General features: G+C 42.8%; 2 protein-coding genes across 3 annotated transcripts in view; one reads left to right on the forward strand and one right to left on the reverse strand.

Annotated features, from left to right (window-relative positions):
* The window catches only part of DAO (D-amino acid oxidase), a 56,508-nt gene extending 49,142 nt beyond the window's left edge, over positions 1-7,366 (forward strand). For both annotated transcript variants that reach the window (XM_088457235.1, XM_088457234.1), the window contains exons 8-11: positions 1,056-1,138; positions 1,274-1,391; positions 5,582-5,680; positions 6,676-7,366. In XM_088457235.1, coding sequence (XP_088313361.1) covers positions 1,056-1,138; positions 1,274-1,391; positions 5,582-5,680; positions 6,676-6,804 — 429 coding nt within the window. In that variant the 3' untranslated portion in view covers positions 6,805-7,366. The remainder of the gene's footprint in view (positions 1-1,055; positions 1,139-1,273; positions 1,392-5,581; positions 5,681-6,675) is intronic.
* Positions 7,367-8,377: 1,011 nt separating this feature from the next.
* Positions 8,378-25,744, reverse strand: part of SVOP (SV2 related protein) — a 38,128-nt gene continuing 20,761 nt past the window's right edge. Inside the window, exons 9-16 of the mRNA XM_088457257.1 lie at positions 22,490-22,618; positions 22,038-22,111; positions 19,413-19,489; positions 17,813-17,920; positions 17,093-17,204; positions 13,948-14,029; positions 12,100-12,189; positions 8,378-10,301 (exon numbers count right to left, since the gene is read on the reverse strand). Coding sequence (XP_088313383.1) covers positions 10,095-10,301; positions 12,100-12,189; positions 13,948-14,029; positions 17,093-17,204; positions 17,813-17,920; positions 19,413-19,489; positions 22,038-22,111; positions 22,490-22,618 — 879 coding nt within the window. The 3' untranslated portion in view covers positions 8,378-10,094. The remainder of the gene's footprint in view (positions 10,302-12,099; positions 12,190-13,947; positions 14,030-17,092; positions 17,205-17,812; positions 17,921-19,412; positions 19,490-22,037; positions 22,112-22,489; positions 22,619-25,744) is intronic.

Below are 25,744 nucleotides of genomic sequence, written 5' to 3' on the forward strand. Positions count from 1 at the left end.
TATTAGTGCACGCAGATATGGTACGTCAGTGGATAGATATACACCATATTAAGTGTCCCTTATTTTTAGGGGGGGCACCAAATTATTACTTCACCATTTCTCATTAGAATGATGCCCTGGGGTGGCTCAGGTGGGCTGGTTTGGGGTGTCCTGCATTCTGGATTTCAACTCCAGTATGTTAGGGGCCCACCCTAGAGGTTACCTGGACGCGTTGGGTAGGCCCATAACCTTGGCCATGATTAATGCTAAAACCTCTATTTATTGCAAAATTTTATTGCAAAATGTATTATATATAATTAGTAATGTTGAAGTTGTGCACTTGTGCTTTTTCTTTTTGTGTCTGCAACAATAGTCTCCACAGGTAGCACCTCCCATTATATATATATTCAGGGTGTGCAGTCTTGGGCCTTTCTCCAGATATACTGTTTGTTGGCTGTACAAACAATATATATCATACCACCCATCTGCACGTGTGTACACACAATGGGGGAGATGCTCTAAGTCTTAGAGAGTGATAAAATGTTGAATGATAAAGTACCAACCAATCTGCTCCTAACTATCAGTTTTCAAACACAGCCTGTAAACTGACAGGAGCTCATTGGTTGGTACTTTATCACTCTCCACTTTATCTCTCTCCAAGGTTTAGTAGTGCATCTCCCCCAATATCTCTGTGAACGACGTCTTTCACAGATATATCGGATTGGCCATGCTGCATCGTACAGATTATATTGTTCACATCTGACAATCTGTACACACAACCAAACTGCCGCACGTTATGTTGGCCTTAGGAACCATAGCAAACCACATGAAAATTGGATGGGAATTTTTAAATGGTTCATCTGGCCGGACATTGTGCGGCCGATTGGTAAGTGAGTATGTTTACCAAAATTGTTACATCGTGGTCGTTCAGTTGATGCGTCATTCTAGTGTGTGCACGACAATACTTTTGTTGTATTACATATATATTATCATGTGAAAATTAAAGCAACAGTAATCTGCTGTGTCTGATCCTCTGGAAAATCTAAACCTATATTAGAACTGTTTTCTGTTTTTAGGTACATGCTCCTTGGATGAAACACTTTATTTTGACACATGATCTCAAGACAGGCGTATATACCACGCCGTATATCATTCCAGGGTAAGAAATAGCCAACTATAGTCATAATTACTTACTACTATAAAGCCTACATGTAAATGTTAAATTGAATTTGTATAACTTGATTTTTGCAACATTGTTGACATATTGAAGGTTACAAAATTGCTTCATGTGCAGGTCTCAGACAGTCACTCTTGGAGGGATTTATCAGCTGGGAAATTGGAATGAAGAATCAGTCTCCAGCGACCATAAATGGATCTGGGAAAACTGCTGTAAACTGGTTCCTAGCCTTAAGGTGAGAGGAAGAGAAGACCTAACTAGGGGCCTGATTCAGAGCCGCTCGTAAGCGGCCGCTCGTTCTCTCCGAGCGATGTTCGCACATCTGCGCATGCGTATGGGTCGTAATGCGCATGCGCCAACCAGTCAGTGCGGTCGGAAATCGTGTGCTCGCAAAATAGCGAGGGGCTGCTAATTTGAGTGACAGAATGAGGCGTTTGTGGGTGGTAACAGGGGAAGGTGCTTGAAAACAGGGAGTGGAGATCCGAACGCAGGCGTGCCAAACGGTCAAAACGGGCGTTTAATGGGAGTGCATAATTAGTAAGGGAGTGTCATCGACCACGTCACTTGGTTGTCTTTTAGCCTGAACTGCTCGCATGATTGCGGTAGGAAAATGCTACCACAAGAATAGCGAGCAGTTCATACGCCTTTCGATGTACTCGATTAATCTAATAAATAGCGGAGATGACGTATGATGCGAGCGGCCAAGGGGCGTCTTTACAAAATAGCGAGCGCATGTTTCGTTCGCTCGCTCAGACATAGAGGCGTCAACACACCGCAAAGAGCGAGCGCTCAATTTAAATAGCCGGCCCCTTTTTTGGAACGACCGTCCGCAAATAGCGTCCGGCTCTGAATCAGGCCCTAGGTCCCATCTGCAATTTATCAGTTACTTTCACATCACATGTAATGTACGTCACAATAAAGGCAACTAAATAAAATTGTGAAAATGAGTATATCTTTCATTAATTGATGTTATTATAATTTTGGTTTACAATTGCATTAAATCACAGATATTTACTAGTAATGTGTAAAGAAAGATTTATCATTTATGAGGCAATAGTACACATTCAGAAACACGACTATAACTTTGTAAAGCATAATAATTGTAGCATTCATGATATCACTCGTTCATGAAAGAAACTAAAATATAGGGTTACACCACACGGGTTGGGTATGAAATACCGGCATTTAGGATGCCAGATGTCAATATACCGACATCGGCACTCCGATGCTCTGTATCCCGACAGGGGTCCGGTAAGTATGGTAACACTCCCCCATCCCGCACCCTAACCCTCCCCCATCCCGCACCCTAACCCTCCCTGTTAGCGCCTAAACCTAACCCTCCCTCCTCGGTGCCTGCATTTAACCCTCCACCTTAGTGCCTAACCCTAACCCCCCCCTCCCCGCATCTGAGACTTAACTGGCCTGCTATACTTACGATTGGGATGCCGACTGTCGGGATTCCGTCGTCGGCATCTCCAGTACTGTCAGGATACCGGCGCCGGTCCTCTGACTGGCAGTGGGGATTCTTGCACCGGGATTTTGAGAGTGTCATCCCGATTGTAGCATAGTAACTACATCCCACACCACACTAGTCGCTGCTAAAAGCAGTAAGATGGAATGTGTGATTACTTTATTTGTTGTTTGATATGGCTTAAGGCGGCTACACACCTGACAGATATATCTGCAGATGATGGTCGTCCCGGCAGCCGGGGGGCGTGTCCCGGTGGGTGTGTCCCGCCCCCCTCCTCGCGGCTGCCACTGTGTGTGTACGGGCGGCCTGTCGATCTTCATACCTGTCGACCTTTAGTGTGTCGACCTTTAGTGTGTCAACCTTCTGACCCTGTCGACCTTCAGTCCCTGTCGACCTTCATAGCAGTACCTGTCGAGCTTCAGTCCCTGTCGACCTATTGCCTGTTGACCTTCAGTACCTGTCGACCTTGTCACCAGTTGACCTTTAGTGTGTCGACCTTCAGTCCCTGTCTATATATTGCCTATCTATCTTCCATTGTCTACCTAAACACTGTCTATCTAGACAATGTAGACCTAAAGACCGGGTACTGTCAGGGACACTTCCCTCTCCGCGGCTGCCCTTGCATGTTCCGACCGCCCATACACACTTGCCGATGGACAGATATGTCTGCAGATATATCTGTCCATCGGCTGTGCAGCACAGCCAACGCGATATGTCTGTGAACGACGTCGTTCACAGACCTGTCGCTGGTACACTCTGGCCATTGGGCATCAGATATATTGGCCGATCAATTCATCTTTCAGTGTGTACCCAGCTTAAGAGTGCATGCAGTTGTTTGTTGTTTGATATAGCTTAGAGTGCATGCATTTACAAAGTAGATAAAACAATGTGTAACTGCTAGTAACATCCAGTAATCCTTGTGATATATATTACGTAGCCAAAGCATGTACTTTTGTCCTCAAATGAAATATGAAATCTACAAAAGTGACATAAATTTGATACCTTTAAATGGCCAACAACAAAAAAAAGAATTAATCTGAAAATGTTTACAACATTCTGGTCCCTTCATTATGCTAACATGCAGAAAGTCGCAGTGATGTTCAGGACTGTCTCTACCTGGACAAATCTACTGAAGTCACCACCCCTGTAGAGCAAATACTAATTAGAAGACAATAGACTTTCACACGACCTTCTTATCTGGGCCATAATCAAAATTGAAATATATATTACAATTTAATATCATATAAGAGGTTGTTAGCATATATTTGTCCAAAAATATGGACCCTCCCACCACCGTCCAGGTCACCTCTTGTCGGGCAAGTCCCTAACACTTTGGAGTTCACATCTAGGGCGCATGGTGCCCCCAAACCAGCCCAGCTAAAAACCACCCCAGGGCATCACACTGGTGAAAATTAACAGTGGAGTGTAACAGGTTATCAGGTGTGTGAAGGCAGCTATTCAGTGTTAAGAGTGTTATAAGAATAAAATGTGTGAAAAAATACATAGATAAAAAACAAACAAGGAAAGTGATATAAATGTGAATATAAGTATTAAGTGGTGATGCCCTGAAGTGGCCTTGGTGGAGCAATAATTTATGACGCTCTTTGAAAGAGGAGTTTGAGAGTTGTGAAGAGTCTCTAGTTCAGGGAGACTAACAAGAGAGATGATTTCCAAATTCCCTGAGAGAGTCAAATGTCATGTTCAGCAGAGTCAAGTTTGAGTGCATTATACATAGCAATGAGAGAGATCCAGAGAGGTAAAACCAAGTAAGGCTTTTGCAGAGTATCACTAACCTATTCTGAGTGTGAGTTATATGCTTAGAGTATGGGAGCCTGATGTAAGAAGAACCAAAGAGACATATGTGGGGTACACATTTGGCCAATGGATCAGCCGGCCGACTGACGATTGGGTATGTATGCGGCTGTACATTCACACTTACCAATCGGCTGATCGATATGTCTGGCCACAGGAAGCAGTTGTGACGTCATTGTCATTAGTTCCCAGGGACAGCAGATGGGTCGGTCAGTTGCCCGTACACACAGGTAGATGTGCACATCTAACGTGCTGCACGGCCAATGCGATATATCTGTGAACAACGTGGTTCACAGATAGATCGTGTGTATATACCGGCCAATGGATGAGATGATATATTGTTCCTCAGCTGTACAAACGATATATCGTCCAGGGTGTACCCAGATAGTTAGTTACAGTTGAGCAATAAGTAAGAGAGTAGAATATGAGAACTAATGTGAAGATTCTGGGCTTGATTTATAACAAATAGCAAAATTGTTGCCTGAATGTAGGAGTAAGCCTGTGGCTACAAAACTTCAGTCTTGCATGTTTATTTTGCATTGCATGTATATTTAGAGGAATATAACAAAATATAGGGTATAGATGACCTGGCACATTTTCTTCTCATCAGGTGTATCTATGCACCATTTACCTGATGCCTCTGCATTTGTTCTGTTATCAAACACTCGTAGTGGGGACGGGTTGGGTACATGATCCCTGCACTGATAATGCTGGCAGCGTAATCCCAACTGGAAATTCCGATGCATGCAGGTAAGTATTCTATACCTTCATCTAACCCACCTTTCCAGCAGCCTAACCCTCCCCTCCCACAGCCTAAACCTAATCCCCTCCTCCCGCAGCCTAACCCTAGGTCTCTAACCCTAATACTCACTGTCGGGATCACATCCGTCAGGATTCTGACTGCTGTCAGGATTCCGGTGCTGGGATTCTGTCTGCTGGCATTGTCTTGCTGGGATGGTGACTACTTCCCGTGTGGACATCTGTTTACAAACTTTCATCCACAGGGTGGGAGAAGCCATGTTTTTATTTATTTGATCATAAAAGCAGAAGTGTTTGTTTCTTTTGCAGAACCCCAAGATCACAGAGCTGTATGTCCGCTGTTATTTGGTGAATGTTCTAAGCCCTGTTTTCACCTTTTGCAGAATGCAAAGATTGTCTTTGACTGGACAGGACTGAGGCCAGCACGCAGCAAAGTCAGGCTAGAAAGAGAGTCCTTTGTGTCTGGTTCTGTTAAGAGTGATGTAAGTACATATTTATACCAACCACACCTTGGCACAGAAAGCCTTAACATTAAACTCACAATATTCTGTACATACTTCCTTCTCCTTCTGCATATATTAGGGCTTATTTAGAGGTGGACATCTGTGTGCTCACAACACACTTGGGTCATATGTCCAGTCAGACGCATATCAGGATACAGCCAGCTCAAAATATCACATTTGCACTAGACTTATGCCCAGAATAGTGCAAAGAAAGATGTGGCTTGCCAGTGTTAGTAGTAAAGCTTAATGACATAACCTAGTTGTGCCTCATAATGTAACAGTGTCACACAAGACAGAATAATCTCAGTGATTACTAACTGCGAAAGTCGCAAATTCTACATAAAATGGAATTACCCACAAAGACAAAATAAGTGAAATACAAATGTTTCTTCCTATTTTAATAATCAAATGTGAATCTTCTTTTCTGCAAAAGTCAAAATAAAAATAACAATCAATGCGGATAGACAACCTCATCTTTGCTGCTAAGATACATTCAACCAATCAGAAAACCTCAATCAGCCAATCAGAAGTTTCTAAATATTACTACTGACAGTCATCATCATCATCACCATTGTGTATTGTTGCACCAGTCCTCCTGCACCCAAAACATATACATCCCCCAAAATGCAATCTGTGGATTTACTCGTTTTTCCTTCTGATGTAATGACATACACACGCCCTTACTGTGCTCGGTCTACGCTTGCTGCTTCTTCACTCCCCTCTTCTTCCTCTCACACATATGGAGTATTAATTGTAACACGCAGTACAGAAATGTGCATCATTCTTTGTAATATCTTTGACATTGTATAGTAAGTTGTGTATTACATTAACTTGTGTCCGATACCAGATTTGTTTACGGAAGTATAACTCTATCTGTACACGTGTCGTCATTGGATATTCAAATAGCATGAGAAATATGGTAGAATAAAGGTTAACTGAAGGTCTAGATCAAATATTCCTATTCTCTTTTACAGCTCATACATAACTATGGCCATGGTGGATATGGTCTCACCATCCATTGGGGGTGTGCGATGGAGGCAGCCAAGATTTTTGGGCAGATTGCTGAAGAAAAGAAGCACAGATTTCCTAAGTCTTCTCTGTGATCACTGGGCTTTTCTTCTGATGGTACTTGTATTATTTGCAATTCTCATAACTAGTTCTGAAGACAGGAAGAAATCAATTAAATAATTTCAGAAATAATACAATAGGCTTCCAAAGACTTGTCCATAGTATGGAAACTACTCTAAATCTTGTATTAACTTGTGACTTTAGGTGAGTACCAGTATCTTGTATTCTGAATACCGGTACCATTTCCTATTGAATAATAGCATCGGTGATAATAAATGACAAGTGAACATTTTAGGGGAACTTCATCAGAACGCAATATCAGCCAGATATGTGATTATATTAGAGTGTAACTATTGTGAAAGATGGGGTCTTTGTGTGGGTTATGGGAAAATAACAAATAATTAGGTCTGATGTTAGTTATGCAAATTCAGACATTGCTATAAAAATACCCAGTAGCCCAGTGTTCCTGATAGATGAACTTAACATCTTGTACCGAAGTATCTCTGTATCTGTAGATCCATCTGCTATCTTCAAACAGCAGAAATCACACCTAGCTTACAAGCCAACACTAAATAAAGAACATTTGTATTGTAAATATATTCATTGTCACTATTCATAACTCTCTGTGTGGAACTCTGTGAATCGTTGTTGGAGCAATGGAACAGTGTCTCTCTACAATGTAATTTTCCTGGATGGTGGACAGTTTAGTGGCTTCTGAAGCATCTGACACCTTATTAATTACCTATTCTTGTGGAGCTGCAGTGGGCAACAAGATGACCTTTTAAGTAGGGTACACATTAGACAATATGTGGTCCGATTCTGCAGATCGGGCCGACATATATTGTCCACGTTGGCAAATGTGTACCCACTATGGACGACCATGAGCGCTCCTGTAGGTCGTCCATCGAGGTCGTTCTTTCGCCTGCATGTTTACGGCCGACAGAATAACCCAGGTGCCAACGCCAGGCAGGTGAATGGAGCCAGTGTCTGACATATCAGGTGGTCGGGCACCAGATCATGTAATGTGTACCAGCCACCTGATATGTTGGCCCGTCGGGCATCGCATCGCTGGGTACACAGATTGGTAAGTGTACCCATCTTAAGGCCTTCTGTGTGGCTCCCCCAGGTCCTACCCATTATAACAATAGGAGAAATCTGTACATAACCATTTTTTTGCTCTTATTTTTACCTTCACACAATAAGCAAAATTAGACAACTATATTCTTCTATTGGGATATTTATATATATATATTTATATATATATATATATATATACACACACACACATATATATATATATTAGACTCTACAGGATTACTGTGGATTATACTCAATGTTATTTATACATTAATGGTATTTTTGTCACCATGTATCCATGTAATAGCTATGAATTTTTCAAAACTGCCAAAAATTGTCAGAACCCCATCATATTCAATCCTGACTTGTCGCTGTCCCGGTTTTATAATGTGAAAGATTGAGGTGCCCAGATGTAATAGACTGCTGGTTTATGGAAAAGCCTCTAAAGTAAGCTGTTTCTAATATGGAAAAAACACTACAAACAGAACTAGTTATTGTAAAAAATTTATTCAACATAAAATATTCAACTTACAGTAAATTCAAAGTCAACAAGGCATTGTGGACAGAAGAGGAGATCATACAACCAGCTTCTTACACCGAGACGTTTAAACATTGAAATGCATTCATCAAAAGTCTGTACATTCAAACACACAAACATTCACTTTTCTGTTTGCTCTGCCGCATCTGCTGACATCATACATACAGTGGCAAGCAGAGGCAAGCAATGATTCATACCCAGTTTTCGGCTAAGCTGGGCTAGACCATTAGTATGAAGCTGATCGGGAAATGGTATGGTCCATCTTCCTTTGTTTTTAAAAACCTATGCAATTAAACTAACTCCATTAACCTGTGTATCTGAGTACTGCAGAGGCGTGAGAATCTATAGATAGTCATTGCATTAAACACTCAACATTATCTGAAAATGCTGCTTGTCACAAATCATTTATGGCTGGGCAAACCAACAGAGATAAGTTCTGTTATGGGATCAGGTGCATCAAAATAGGAACATATTATTATTCAGAATGGGGTTCCCAATCAGTACATTCAGTGTACTCCTAAGTACATCTCAAGCAGAATGTTAGAAAATGACAGCAAGTGAGGATGTGGGCCTGATTCAGAGTTGTACGCAAACCCGATGGTCTGTGTACAGCTCTGATGGTAGAAGATCTGCGCGTGCGGAGCATCTGTACTGCACATGTGCAGATCTCCTGCGAGCTCCCTTGCAGTGCCCAGACGCCGCAGCCTGAGTGGCCACGTGAAACCACCGGCCATCCTGAGTAACCTGAAGGTCACGCAGAGTGATCCGATGCAACGTCGTAAGATTCCTCCTGCGGCATTAGCGTATTATTATAGTTCAAACATGTGCAATTCTGAATCAGGACCTGTATCAAAATATCATTGCACAAGATAATGACCTGATGCCAGATGGCCTAAGCCTGGAACAAGAAGGTACAAATTAGTTATAACAGAACAAAACAAATACTCTCATGTATTTTACAACTGTATATTGAAATAGAAATCATATATTTAATTTAACATAGAGCTTGCAGGATTACTGAAATAGAAATAATACAATTAAATTGACATAGAGCTTGCAGGATTACTGTTTTGCAGATGATAATTAAAAAGACAAACTAGTGTAGACCAGATATGTACAGTAGGCCTCAAATGCTGCCAAATTGTAGGTTTACAATAATAATTTATCACCTATAAATACCAACCAGAGAGAGGGCACGATAATTCTTTGTTGGTTGCACTGCACAGCTCTTTTTGGTCTCTAAATTAATTTATTAGGAGCTACATTAGACAATGCTCATCATCTAGCAGAAATTCATGATTCAGCTTGGTTACGCAGTACCCAACATGCAGAACGCAAAGACGTCGGCAGTATCTAGAGGCAATGACACATCCAAAGTAACTGAGTCATTTTCCGGTAGAAATCCACATCTTGCTTTGACATCTTTTGTTATTCGTGCTAAAAATACAACTAGTTGTATGACTGTTTTTTGTTTTTTTGTTTTTTTATTTAAATCTACATGGATTTTATACAGTACATTTATTTCCCTGTGGCATCAATGTAGCACATTTCCCAGCCCTATTGCAAGGATCTATACAGACCTGTACTACAATTGTTGTTTTTTTAAGTAGAACATTTGCCCTGGTTGTTCACTCTTTAATGCATGTGTTGGTAGATGAGAGACTAAGAGGCTATCCATGTGTGCCTGTGCATTGGGTTGTGTGCGATGGGTCACTCTTGGGAGCCAGAGTGTGAAGGAGTCACTCCAGATGTGTGTGCTACTCTTCCCACCATCTCCTGGCCCCATTCTCTGTGGCTGGACTCCTGCAGACCACGGCCTTTGGTTTCAATGGGGAGGAAGCAAGAAGCCAGTGCTGCAAGTATACAACAACCACTGTATACCAACACTGTGAGATATATAGACGACTCCAGCATCACCTGGAGATATGAAGGAAACATTTATGAATAGTAAGTAATCATGTATAATAGTAAATAATTTTTCTAAACTGGATCAGATCTCATGAGTCACTACTTCTCTGGAAAACCAAATGATAGCTCTATCACCTAGAAGCACCCTTTGTCAAAGTAGCCAAAATATACCAAGTCTTATATATTGATGGCAAGGTGCAGATGAATAATTAATTTCTATTTGTCTAAACTATTAAGCAATCCAAGTCGGAGGCTGCAGCGTCCGTGTGTGCATCTATTGCCGCTATTGCTCCTGCAACTTTATGCAAATACCGCTACAAGCCCTTCCCTGGTGTACAGCCGTGTCTGCATGTGCAAGGCCTGGGACGCCACCATCAGCGTATTTAGATGCTCAACTAACAATTTGGTGCATCTTGATTCAAGAATCGTTTGCACCATCGTCACCTGCACCAGCCCCATCATAGGTGCAGATTCTCTGCCATGGCTTCTAATGTCAGCGTTTATGTATCTGAGGGCCGGATTCAGCAGCAGGTGCAAATGCAATTGCAATAGTCTACGGATCGCAGTTGTTAAAATATGCTAATACCTGCCACGGCACAGCCAACATAAAGACGCCCACTGCTGCCTTCTCATATCCATCCAATGTCACTCTTCTGCATAAACATCTGTACTATCGACATACATCGGGCAGTCACACAGCATTTGTCTGACCAGTTGTATACACTGCAAGTCTCCTCGCACACAGTGAGCTCTCATGCTGTGTATGCAATCGCAGTGGCTAATTTATGCACACCCGTGAAATCAAACAGACACATGCCTACGTTTTTTTACGACCAGCACTACCAAACGCTGACAGCCTGTCACTGACTTTGCGATGGATTCCTGTGCACACATAATCGCAATGCGATCCCTGAGTGTGGCTTGTATGCATGCGCGATGGCAAACAATTGCTCGATCTGCGTTTGTAATTGCCATTGCTGAATCAGACCCTGAGGTCGCAACCTCGCAGACGACACTCCAATAACATGTCCATATGACGGACCATTTTCAGGCGTCTGACTAGCCACCTTCCAGCCACCGCTGAAGAACGCCCAGCACATTTAAAATACCTGATACCGTGTGTCTCAAACACAACGTACACAGCGTGGGATGCATGCGCTGACTGACTTTTTAGCTTAGACATATGCACAGCAGCAAAATAATCGCTCAACTTTGTGGACATCAGCATTGCGTACAACTCAGAATCTTTTACTACTTGTTAGTAAATAACATTGATTTGTTAATATTTTATATAGGAATTATTGATAACTTATTTATTTAGTTAATTTATTAAGGTCAAACATAATTACTACATATGAATGGTATACATTGTCCAGTGCCGCCAAGAGGGAGTTTAAGTCCTGGAGCTCTTGTACCCCCTGGCAAAAGCCTCCATTGACCAGCTTTGATGAATCTCCCTGTTTAAATGTTTTAATTATAGCACACTTTCCGACCAATAATGACAATAATAGCAGTGACATGTAGAGAGGCCAATCCCGGGCCGTTTTCAATCTTGGGATTCGGGATTGAAAAAGGCTCTGGCAGGCAGCAGCAGCAGGACTCAGTGGCGGCACTACATCCTCCTCCAGTCCCTCAGTCCCTTTTTCTTCACCCTCCCCTCCATCCCTCAGTCCTTATCTCCAATCCCGGGATTCAATTCCCGACAATTTTAGGCCAAAATTCTGCCGATCCCGAGATTGACCACCCTAGTGACATGTATGATATAAAATACTTTCAACATACAAGAATTTCTCATGTGACATGTTACCTGTGCAATAAAGGGTGTAATCAATGCCCCTACACGCGCCATCCCACTGCACGTTCCTAGTCCTAGTGCCCGTGTAGCTGTTGGATAAACCTATTAGTAAAAGAATATAAACCAGCTATCAGAGAGTATAGAAGCAGAAAATGCATAAAGAAACATCCACCAAATTATAGAGAAACATATTTTCTTCAAACTGATTAAAAATGTTCAAATGGCAGCAGAGCCGAAAATTGCATTTAAAGCACCAGTCCCACCTCGGCGACAGCATTCAGCTCGCATACTCCTCTTGGCTCCTAACCTCCCACAATATGCAGAACATGATGTTGTGTAATCATCACATCGCGCCTTATATCCATCCCACCAAGCAGTGTGCTGAGAGGCGGAACTGCTTGGCCAGGCCTTCAAACATCTCAGCCTCTGAATGGTGAGTGTAATCTGGGGAATCACAAGTGGTCAGTGTGTTTATTCAAACTACATGCTTCACCAAAATATATAAACTGGGGAAGCATGTATATATTGTATGTATGTATGTATGTATGTATATAAAATATATGGGATGTAATTATAATTTGGGATGTAATCATAATATCAATTTTCACAGTCATGATGTCGACATTGTTGAAATATTGACATTGGCATGTCGACATATGAAATGATGACATTCTGCATGGACTGGCAACAGAGGGTTAGGCTGCGGGAGGGGAGGTTAGGGTTAGGAACTAAGGGGAAGATTAGGGTTAGGCTGCCTGCAGGAAGGGAGGTTAGGGTTAGGCACTAGAGGGAGATTTAGGGGTTATGATTAGTCATAATACACGCTTTCCATACTCGGGAGCCCAGCAGAGCTTCAGCCAGACGTCACCACCAGACCCAGAAGACACAACTGGAGCCTCCGGACCACTTAAGTCACCACTACACCACCAGGCACGTTTTGTCCACATTCTAATCAAGTTCAGATTACATCTGTGTCGACGTGGTCAATGTTGACATATCAACATTATGTCCATGTCAACATGATGAAAGTCAACAAAATATACCACACCTATACATATACACACGCACAATACCTATAGAATTGAATACTTCTTTTTGATTAGTTAAATGTTGTAAGGCGAAATGTGTACATAACGCTGGAAAAAGTTTTATTTATTTTATTTTCCAGGGTGTAGTTGGGTGTAGCGGGTCACATCTAATTATACAAGTCTCTTACCTCAGGAGTGTATATATAGGCAGATTGGAACATGTGTATAGTGGGTAACATCTAATTATATAAGTCTCTTACCACAGGAGTGTATACATAGGCAGCTTGGAACATGTGTTTAGTAGGTAACATCTATCTATACCAGTCTCTTACCTCAAGAGTGTATACATACTATAGGCAGCTCTGAACATGGGTGTAGCAGGTCACATCTAATAATACAAGTCTCTTACCTCAGGAGTGTATACATAGGCAGCTTGGAACATGGGTATAGTGGGTAACATCTAATTATATAAGTCTCTTACCTCCATGAGTGTATACATAGGCAGCTTGAAACATGGGTGTAGCGGGTCACATCTATCTATACCAGTCTCTTACCTCAGGAGTGTATGCATAGGCAGCTTGGAACATGTGTATAGTGGGTAACATCTAATTATATAAGCCTCTTACCTCAGGAGTGTATATACATAGGCAGCTTGGAACATGGGTATAGTGGGTAACATCTAATTATACAAGTCTCTTACCTCAGGAGTGTATACATAGGCAGTTTGGAAAATGGGTATAGCAGGTAATATCTAATTATACAAGTCTCTTATCTCAGGAGTGTAGTATACATAGGCAGCTTGGTACATCGGTATAGCGGACAAGTCTCTTACTTCAGGAGTGTATACATAGGCAGCTTGGAATCCACCTGAGATGAAGGCTCTTGCAATGAAGAGTAAGACAGTGAGGACATTCCTGGGGACAAAGTTAAATAAAGCAGAGGATAGTTAGTATTGATGGATGATTCTAGTGAACTTCTGATAATGGCTTTGGGATAGATTTAAAAACTTCTAAAAAGGAATGGTGGAGGTATTGTCCATAGCAAGCAATCAGATGCTATCATATCTAGAATATACTAAATAAATGATAGCTGGGATCTGCATGGTTGCAATGGGCAACGTTTAGAGGTTTTTAGCAAATGTTTCCCCTTCATATGTTTCCTAGAGGAAGCTTATAGCCTCCTTAGTATTTACACTACAATAGCAGTTTGCTGAAGATTAGCCAATTAGGTTATTATTTTTGTAGCTATATATGGCTACAGCTTGGATTAGAGCAGTGGTTACCAAACTGGGTGCCGCAGATTGGAGGTCCAGGACCAAATCAAATGATTTATGGTCAATGTAATAGGCAAAACCAGTGCTGGTGGCTTCAAATCATAAAATATAAATACATTTAATATAAAACAAACAGCCCACCACCATATAACAGAACCTAAGGATGTCAGGTAAGCACAATTTACTTCATTTAATATTTTTTCTAAATTTCTCAATTAAAAAAACTTTTGGCTTAGGGGTGCCATGAAAAATATGCTGATACTCTAGGGTACCCTGATGCAAGAACGTGTGGGAATCACTTGGTTAGAGCAGAATAGTGTAACTATTGGAAGGTGTTATGTATCACATGGGCTATTGTAAGTTTAAAACAGCTCTGTAGCCACATATTGATAAATATAATTGGCAGAAGTAGACGGTAGGGTTTCATATGACAGTAACCATCAGAGCTTCCGAGCCCCGTTACCTCACACGGCGCTGCTGCATCCTGGCCTAGGGGTCTCCCGCGGGCCGCCGAAGATATCTCTGAAACTTGTGTGTTGCCATTCAGCCAGTTGATTGGCAAGTCTCCTGGTTCTTCTCTTCTTCTCATGTCAATGGTGCATTGGCACCGCCATCTTGATTCCTATCAACTGACACTTCATTCTACAATTGCAAGCCACTTTGGGATCAACTGACTCTGGCAGCATATCAGGCCAGAGGGTGTCCTATTTTAGGCTGCTCTGGAGTACAGACCAGTGCCAGAACAACTTCACTCCTGTGACCTGCTACTGGAACCAGAACCGCTACTCTATGGAGTGTACCGATTCCTAGTGTACTCCTGTGGCTGTTCCTGACTCCGGTCTGCAAGAATCTGTACCCAGTATATGCTGTGCTCCAGTCTTCAAACGGGATGCAGTTCATTTGCCGACGTTCAGAATGACGACGCTGAAAGCCTGCCTCTGTACTAAAGATATGCATCTAAATACAGACGCCTATCTTTAGCCAGATGCCGAAATCCCGATGCCCAGCATCCCGAACAAAGGTAAGCGGGGACGGTTAGCGGTTAGCCGCGGGAAAAGAGGGTTAGTTTTAGGCACCCCTGGGGGGAATTAGGGTTAGGCACCCCCCAGGGAGGGTTAGTGTTAGGCTAGGGGAAGGGGGGGTTAGGGTTAGACGCCATTGGGGGGAGGTTAGGGTTAGGTACCCCACCGGTAGGGTTAGGTTTAGTGTGCACGAAGGGGGGATTAGGCATCACCGGGGGACATTAGGATTAGGCACCACCGGGGGGAGGTTAGGGTTAGGCACCACTAAGGGAGGGATAGGATTAGGGGGGGGAGAGGGGGGGGGGTTAGGGCACTTACCAGCCCCAGTCGGGATCCTGACTGTTCGGGCTTCCAGGGTAGATATTTAGTCCACCGGCAATACATGCGGCGGCATTATATACCGATTCCCTTTAAACGCCAGCATTCATTCTGCACAGTGCACATCAGTCTGCATTCACCTTTATTCACTGATCATTACAGACTACAAACATCAGCATGTATTCTACACAGTGCACTTTAGTCTGCAAGCATCAGCATTCATTCTACGCAGTACAGTTCACTTTGCAATCCATTCCAACAGCGTTCTACAATCTAGCACCAATATCTATTCCTCGTGGTGAGCTTCTGTCTGTCTGTCTACGACTGTCAGGACCTATTCATACTGTGCATTCCTCGTAACAGCGTGTGGAGCTCTCCGCTTGCAAGTGTCTACTTCAACTATATACATTCATATACCAGTTCTTTATCCACCCAGGACTGTGTGCGGGCTTGTAACCCTACCTCACTGTCTATAAAACACTACCCTTAGTATTCAGGGTCTCATTCAGACCCGGTCGCAAGCACCGATGTGCTCGCAACCAGGTCAATGGGTAGCCCTGTGCATGTGCAGCGGCCACACTGCGCGTGCGCAAGCCCCGGAGCAAGAGAGAAACTCTCTCGCTCCGGAGCTCGCTACAAAAGGGGCAGCTGTTGATGTTGATCGACAGCTCGCCCCGTTTTGTAGGCGGGCCGGGGGAGTTGTTTCCAAAATGGAAGCGTTCCTTAAGGAACACGTACCGTTTTGTGGGCGGCCGCACTGACATCATCAGTGATGTCAGTGGGGAGCTTCCTGCTCCATCAGAGCAGAAAGCTCCCTGGGGCTTGCGGTTGCCGAGAGCCAACCTTAGGGTCTCATCGCAAGCCCCGATGGTCGCGATGGTGATCACCATCGCGACCATCAAGCTGGTCGGTCGTTAAGCTGTGGGTGGTAACCCACAGCTTAACTAACGCCCAGGAGGCCGCACTTCAAAAATTAAGCAGCCGCCCTCATTCAGAGAGAGCGATCGCTTCTTGCGATCGCCTCTGAATGAGGGCCTCAGTCCTCTCCTCATGAGGAGGAGCCCCATTAGGCCTCAAAGCTTCTTGCATTCTCCAAATACCCAAGCCAACCCTCCGGTTCCTGATCCGTGTTCACAAAATCCCAGAAAGCAGATAAATACTGAAAGGAACATTATCATGTAAACACATGTACTTTCTTAATATTGTGTTCTTGCGTAGTTAAACAAGGATAATCTCGTAAGACAAGTGGTTTGTTGAAACGTCATTGCTCAGTGATAAACTAGTCGCTTGGAGGAATACTTTTATATGGATCTGTGAAAGATTAGACAAACAAGCCTCATGGCTGCACTCACACCTTTACTTACCTCCCAACACAAAGGAACAGAAGAAGGGCGCATAAAGAAAAAACAAAGAAACAGATTGCCATTGTCTTCTTCCGTCCTAGTCGGTCAATGATCCATAAGGTCACCAACACACCTGGCATAAAAGAGACAGAATGAATGCTCATATTTTAAACTGAATGTGATAGGAAATTAGAAGAATAGATCCATCTCCATAAGGATACTTGCATGCTTATGTGCATGATTGCGGTTTGAACTTTTATAGTCTATCAATTGATTTATAACATTTACTTGGTCCAATCCCATGAAAATAAAAAAGACTAACTAAGGATCACCAACAAGATATCTTCTGCAAGTCCCTACATCTTGGACTTGCTATATGGGCCAAGAGGGAGATTACATTGCCATTGCCAGGTCCAGGGTCAGTAATAGTAATGGCTGGTCCAGATTTGACAATCACCAGCTGGCCCACTCACCCGCATACAGAGTGATATAAAGCACAGCAGCATGTAGGTGGTAGGTAAGAACGAGAGCATTTAACATTGACATGGTAGATGATCTGTCAGGGGTCCATAATAGATAAAGTACCTTAGGGGTCCATACAGTATTGAACACACTGTAACTACTCCACTGGCAAAATGTTTTTACACTGACCATATACTATCCATACCCAACCATATATGGACTTTATAGTGTAAATAAGTTACATCTGTGAGTAACTGGGACTTTTATTTCTGTACTGACCAGGAAATTCAGATAGCGTGGTCCATAATAAATCTTTATAATCTTCAACAGTTAAATATTCACAGGATAGACTGCATTTTGGCTTGACTGCCTTCCTCCGAATGGAAACTGCCAAAGTAAGAAAACAGCCAGAAACCGTGATGCAAATGACATTATTTGGTTTATGAATTAATAATAACGTTACAGTTACTAATTTATCCTAAAAAGAAAAGTTGCTAAAAGAATTTGTGTATAATATGAGATAAACCTATTTCTTACAAAGAAAGTAAAGTCTCCGTTTATGCTATGTCATGGGGGAGATGTATCAAACCTTGGAGAGAGATAAAGTACCAACCAATCAGTTTCTAACTGCCATTTTACAGGCTTTGGGCCTGATTTTGCACGGAACACAGCTGCGAAAATATGCTAACGTCTGCCACAGCTCAGCCGGCATAGAGACGCCCACTGCTGCTTTCTCACATCCGTCCAACCTTGCTCTTCTGTGTAAACATTGGTACCATCGACATACATCAGCCAGTCACGCACATTTACAGCAGGTCTGACCAGCCGCAGAGACTGCAAGTCTCGTTCCACCCAGTGAGTACTCAAGCTGTGTATGCAATCACCATTCCCCCGTCACCACCCCCAAACGCTCAGGGCCTGTCATTTGCTCTGCGATGGAGTCCTCTGTGCGCGCTTGAGCGCAGTGCGATCGCAGCGCATGCACAGTGCGGCTTATACGCATGTGCAATGGCTAACAGATCATTCGATCTGCGTACGTGGTTGCCCTTTGTTTGAAAAATGGCACTAGCTGATTGGTTGTTACTTTATCTCTCTGCAAGGTTTGATACATCTCCCCTATAAAATGGAAACTATTTTTGCCAAATGCCAGATCAAATTTTTTACGTACAGATAGTAGGAAACTACTGTACATTGTACAATACAAAGATACATGAACAGCACTTCCATCTAGTGTCTTTAATGATACATCAACTTTTTTCTAATTTTTAACTTTTTAGGCATTTCATGGATGATATTTCTTATGCTGGTTACACACTGGCCGACATATCGGGCGTTCAATTAAATGGCCGATATATGGTGTATGCATCGGCCAGTGTGTATCAGCAATATGTCTGAACGACGTAGTTCACAGAAATATTGCGTCGGCTGTGCTGTACGCTTGTTGCACAGGACAGCGGTGATTGACAGCTCAACCGGGCGGGCGCATGTAAATGCCCACCCAGTTGTGACATCAGTCATGAGGGAATGGGCAGTCTGTATGTAGAACATATGTTCTGCGCAGACTGCAAATTTATCGTTTAGGTGTGTACCCACCTTTAGGGTGGTACACATTAGGACAATAGTCAATCGTGCAGATGGTCGAGGCGAATTTCCCTTGGCCCCGGACCATCACAGATTGCTGGTGCACACTAGATGATTTAATGTACGACGGAACAATGCCTCATTTCACCCACCATTGAAATGCACTGCAGCGCACACTATATTGTTTGATTGACTGTGCAGCACCCCCCTCTTTTTTGGCGGGGGATCTGCTTTTGATTGAAATCAATAAATAAAATAATGTTTAAAAACAATTAGAAATAAGCTATTTACTACTTACTACTGCATACATCTCCAGCTTGGAACAGCTCTGTTGTTAATAGAACCAGTCCATAGTATGAAAAGGCATTGGAAAACCTGCAAGATGGATTAACATCTATTTTATCTGTAGTGTTAATCTGAATGCAAATGTGTAATGCTGTCATACAGAGGTAACTCATTTGGGGTCAATATATGCTATATTGCATGTATATATTACAGTTTCAATCTTGTATTTACTTAGGCACTAAGGCTAGCAACATACATGCCCGCATCCCATGTCCTTTTGCATGAGTTTAAGGGAAGTTCTAAGTCAGCTATGCGGTATATGCGCAACATGTCGGCAATTTAGCCACTAGATCTAAAGCTGCAATTTTTAAAAAAAGACTAAACCAACCTGACTTTGGCATTTAAAGAATATGGGCCTGATTCAGAGCCGGACGCTATTTGCGGTCGTTCGTTCAGAAAAAAGGGGTGGCTATTCAAATGAACCGTTCGCTCTTTGTCGTTCACGCCTCTATGTCTGAACGAGCGAACAAAACTTGCGGTCGTTTTTTGGATAACTACGTCCCCTGGCCGCTCGCATCCTAAGTCATGTCCGCTATTTATTAGATTAATTTGAGTACATCGACCAGCGTATGAACTGCTCGCTATTCTTGTGGTTGGTTTTTCCTACCACAAATTTGCGAGCAGTTCCGACTATAAAATAACCCAGTGACGTGGTCAGTGACGCTGCTGTATTAATTATGCACACCCATAAAACGCCCATTTTGACCTTTAAGCACGCCTGCGTTCTGATCTCCACTCCCCTTTTTCAAGCACCTTCCCCTGTTACCACCACATACGCCTCCTCCTGTCACTCATATTAGCAGACATTCGCTATTTAGCGAACAAACGATTTTCGGCCGCACTGACTGGTTCGCGCATGCGTATTACGATCCGTACGCATGGGCAGTTGGGCAAACATCACTCGGAACGAACAAGCGGCTCTGAATCAGGCCCTATGTCAGAACCTTGGCTATATAACACTATGCGTGTCTTAAAGTGGTTGTATGTCTGCCTCTCACGAGCAGGGCCATTCTTCCTAAATATAATCTTCCTTTGCTTACTTATGCAGTTATCTCCTCCCCTTGCCAACAGAGGCTTTGGACCAGAAAAGCGGATGGATTTGCAGGAAAAGTTGCCAGAATCAAATTAGTTTGCATTTTGCTGAATACTAATCAGGACTGTGGGCCTTATACAGATATGTACGCAGTGGATATAATGATGCAGTTGAGTGATTATCAGCCGATTGTGTATGCTCGCAGTGAGGATTTCTTTGCAAAATTATTGACATTCAGGGATATTCAGGGACCGTTTGGAGGTGGTTTACAGGGAGTGGCTGTAAAACATCAGGTATGTCACAACAGTTTTCCGGGATCTGCGATGGCACCTGAGTTCCCAACCATTACTGCGTCATGCCTGCGACACTCTGATAACACGCCCATAAGACGATACATCTACATGCATCCGCTTAGCCATTTCTGAGACCATACATCTCAATAGCAACTGCGTCTCTGTGCGCACGGACTTTGGACGCTTGCGCAGGAGAAAATATTGCTCATCTGTGTTCAGCATCAGCAGTGCGTTAGGCCCATAAGAAAGAACTGCAGATCTGCACTTGTTGTAGTTACTGAATGGACCTGTAAGGCAATTATACATCATACAGGCTTATAGGGGTATTCAATATGGAGCGAAAACTTCGGGTTTGCTATGTTATTGCACCAATGACGTCATTTTCAAAGTTTTTGGTTTTACACCGTATTCAATTTCAAAGTCTTTTCGCAGGTTTCAAAAGTTTTTGAAAAAAAACGGGGATAACTTTTCACCACTGAATAGGTGGCGAAAAAAAGTGCAGAATTGGGATTTAGGGGTGCAGGCTTAAAAAAAATAGCCTGCACCCCTGGGAATGACATTTTAAAAATAACTGTGTCAAAAAAAGTTTTTTTTTTAAAATAGGGACACCCCAAAAAAATGTATTTAAAAATTGGGGTGAAAAAAAAAATTGGGAAAAAAGTGTTTAAAAATAGGGAAATATGTTCAGGGCTATTCTGCAAGTATGCGGCAGGTGTTTTCTAGAATAGGTTATTAGCGGCAGGTGCATAGTTGCAGAATTTTTTAAAACTTACTTTAGGGACATAAAAATATGCTAGTACCCATTTTCATGTACCCCAAATTTGATGGGACCACTTAAAAAAAAGAAAAAATAACCTAAGTGCTCTTCTGCAACACTTCTTCAATGTCGGGAAAAAACACCTGCTGCGGCTATTTAAATCCCCGACTTTCATTTGCAGGCTAAAACGGGGGTACCCATAGTGATCCGCCATGTTTTTACAACTTTAGGGAGGTCCTACAATTTATTCCAGGAAAAATTCGTTTTTTTACGCAGATCCCACTTTGCACCTTCCCGTTTTCGTAGGTTTCATATTGAATACGGGGATAAAGCAGGCGCGCGCCCGATACTTTATCCCGGGACAATCTCCGATGTGGAGCGAAAAGTCCAGCACAGACTTTTAGCTCCCATATTGAATACCCCTCTGAGAGTAAACCATATAATATACAGTGCAACCACACAGCTACTGCATATATAAGTGACTTAAGCACTTACCATATAAACCAAAGCAACAGAGTTGTACATCGGAACTGAGGTGAGAAAAGGTCCCGTATTTTACCTCGATCCTCCTATAACAAATGGTTACATTTGTAACTCATGGATTTCTTTCCTTAACCTTCAAGCCATACTTATAATGGTATGAGAGAGCTTAGGGTGGCATAGGTCGCTTCCATCTTATTCTGTATTGGAAAGCATCAAATGATACCAGTGACATAGATCAAATCCACAGATTATATAGCACAAAGGTTATTCATATGGGATCACCAGCTGTGGAAATGCTGCACAATTGCTTCTTTTGGGGGGTGGCGGGAGGGAAGGAATTTAAATGACGGTTATTACTTCATAATCAGAAGCTGCATATATCCCTAGAGACGTATAACTGCTGTAACTGACAACAACATTGTGACCTCTCTCGTGTTATTGGATATACAGTATAACATACATACCTGCCTGGATAAGATGAGTTTCCCTAAAGGCATGGGAGCACCATTCTCAGTTGCAATACGCTTCAAAGTAGCAAGTGCTTTCTCTTGATTGCCAGATAGGACATCGTACCTGGCGCTCTCAGGCAACCACTGCAATACAATAGCATATAGTGACCAGAAGAGAAATGAGCAAATGTGATCAATACATAAAGAGGGAGTCAATTAAACATGCAGGGAATTATACTCACACCTCTATGAGGTGCCATCTAACCCGCAATGTAATAGTGTGCGAAGCACGCACATACCCATGTGACTAATTGAATCTCCCTCTATGTGACAAAAGCTGAAAAAGCGTAACATACATCAGTATATAGAGACCACATGACAACAGAGAGATATAGGGATAATCATTATTTCATAAATTAGGTGAAATGCAACAATGTAGCTCTCAGGAATGTTTTACTATGGCACAATGCGGACAAACTAATAGGAAATGTTCTGTTTAGATCAAATGCATTTACAGATAATATATCTTATTTCCTCCTGTGATGTCCCCCAGACAATGGGGATAATTCAATTAAAAGTGATGTTGCTGTTTTAGCAATGTTACAGGTTTTTAGTTGGAGATGTATATTCCCGCAATTCAATTCTCGGCGATGTGTGATTTAAGTCGGCGATGTGTGATTTAAGTCGGCGATGATCATATTTAGTTGGAGAATTTATACCTATTGTCGACCTAATTTTTTCCCTATAGCATAAATGAGCCAGACCAATTCATTTCTTTTGCAGGTTGTCTGACAATCCCAATTCCCGACAAATAGAGGTTGAAACTCTCCTTTTTTTTCTCTCTCATCCCTATAAAGATGACAATTTGAATAAAACAATAAACATTTTTTTTTCAATCTAAAGTGGCCCATATTACTTAAATCAGCTATGCTAAGTATCTGTAACCCCCTGGTTAGCTCAAACAAGTGGTTTATTCAATCTAACATAAATCTGGCGAAGATGCCAAATTATATTTTCTGCCAATAAAACCAAACAAACATACACCAAAGCACATACCGAGCTCCCCTAACCATATAAAAAAGGTTAGAAGCATAACACATTTCACAATCCATCAAACAACTTTATTGGGTATGTAAAAAGTATTTGAAGAAAAATGTTAAAATAATGGACTGCTCCAGGTAACAAAAAAAAAGCTTGCCCCCTATGCACAGGTACAGTACTTGCAGCAGCACATAGAAAAAATAAACACATACACACTTCCATTAAACCAGGGGCAAAATTTACACTAAAAAAAGTTCCAAGTAACCAAGCTTGCCACCAGACAACATATATGCAGCAGCACATTCTGATTTGCCCAGACACCTGGTGAGGCACTACTCTATAAGAGAATTCTCCGCCCAGTCGCCAGGGCAGGAAGAGTAATCTCCGCCTTAACTCATTCCCGAGAATGCCGGTTTTGGCAACCTAATTTTTAAACATCGCATATAATTGAATAGCGGCAGTTTAGTAGCGATGCACGCGCTAAAAAATTGTCAACAATCACATGCCAACAATGCATTCAATTGAATTCCCCCCAATGTAAATGGCACAATATAAAATCAATATTGCAGCTACATATAATGAATTGAAGAAGGAATCCAGGATCCAGGGCTCGATTCAGACCCGCTCGCTAGATGCGTACGCACACACCCAGCATATGCAACTCCGGCACACACCGAGCAAGGCAGGCGATCGCATGGCAAGGCATTAGCACGTCCACTATGTCTTGGCGTGCAATCGCTCTGTGTATGCAGACGCTCACCAGCCTGTCTTAAGACACCCACTTGCGCACGTCATCTCAACGAAGTGTATGTAACCATCGGTACATCGAGTACCATCGGAAGCGAATGCAGCGCTGCCTCTTAATTATGCACGCCTCTGAAGCGGCGTTAAGACGCTTGGACATGCCTGCGTTCGCACCTCCACTCCCCCGATTCTAGTGGCCTGCCCCTGTCACCACCCAGAAACGGCTTCTCCTGTCACACATTTTGCCAGGCTGTCTATGCGCAGAGAGCGTACGCTCCCGATCGCTCGCACTGGTTCACGCACACGCACTACGATGCATACGCAGAATGCAAACATCGGCTGCCTGCATGCGAACGCTTCCTAGCGAGCGGGTCTAAATCAGGTCCCCTGTTTTATATGCCCTAGTAGAGGGCGATTTTACCGTTTCTTCTTTCCTTGTATATTACACCATCTCATTTTATTCAGGAAGTTGCTCAATGCCTGCTGCTATATTTAAGATTTTTCAGATTACAAGTCACTAAGATTATTTACAAACTAGGAAACATCCAGTGCAACAGTTGTTTCATGACATCATGCATCTGCTTTTCCCATGAACGCACCTGGGCTTACGGATAAGCAGATGGATTTGCAGCCTCTGTGTAAAAGTTTGCATCACATGATGGGAGGAATTGGATGGATCCTGAGTTTTCATTAATAAGTGAAGATTAGACAGAAATTAACCTAGGGCCTGATTCAGACCCGCTCGCGAGCGCACAGTGCTCGCAAGCGGTTCGATGGTCCCCGACATGCGCGAGACCCGTACTGCAATGGCAGTTTCGTCGCAACGGGTCTCGCCCTACTGACATCACTAGTGATGTCAGTAGTGGACTTCCTGCTCTATTAGGAAGTCCACTCGGGCTTGCGAGAGCTGAGACCCTACCACAGGCTCTCCTCGCAAGCCAGATTGTCGCGATAATCGCGACCATCGCCAGGCCGCTCGCAATAGCTGTGGGTGGTCACTCACAGCTTAGCGAGTGGCCTGGAGGCCGAAAAAAAAAATCCCCACCCTGATTCAGAGTGAGCGCAAACAGCGAGAGGCTTTGAATCAGGCCCCTAGTTTTGTGCTTCTGCAGTAAAACAAGTTCCATGTTGCAGACAGAATAATTTATATGAGCTGCTGGCGGTTGATAAGACTTTTTACTTAAGACATCTCCTGCGGCTTCTGCACAATTTCGCACAGCCGCTGCGTATAAAGATCCAGCTGTGGCGAATTAGCGTCCATCTCTGAATCAGGCCCCTCATTCCTATGTATTGCCCCTTTCAAGTTCACTTTTTGCTGTAAAGTATATTTCTAGGTGCCATGATTATTAATACATAGAGCCCTTACTCTTTGAGGTATATTTAATAAAGTGAAGGTTTTTAGAAGTGGGGATGTTGCCCATAGCAACCAATCAGATTACAGCTATTATCTTCTATAAATGTTAAGTAGAATCTGATTGGTTGCTA

This window comes from Taudactylus pleione, unplaced genomic scaffold (assembly GCF_031769625.1).
Source record: "Taudactylus pleione unplaced genomic scaffold, aTauple2 ptg000749l, whole genome shotgun sequence".
Taxonomy (NCBI): domain Eukaryota; kingdom Metazoa; phylum Chordata; class Amphibia; order Anura; family Myobatrachidae; genus Taudactylus; species Taudactylus pleione.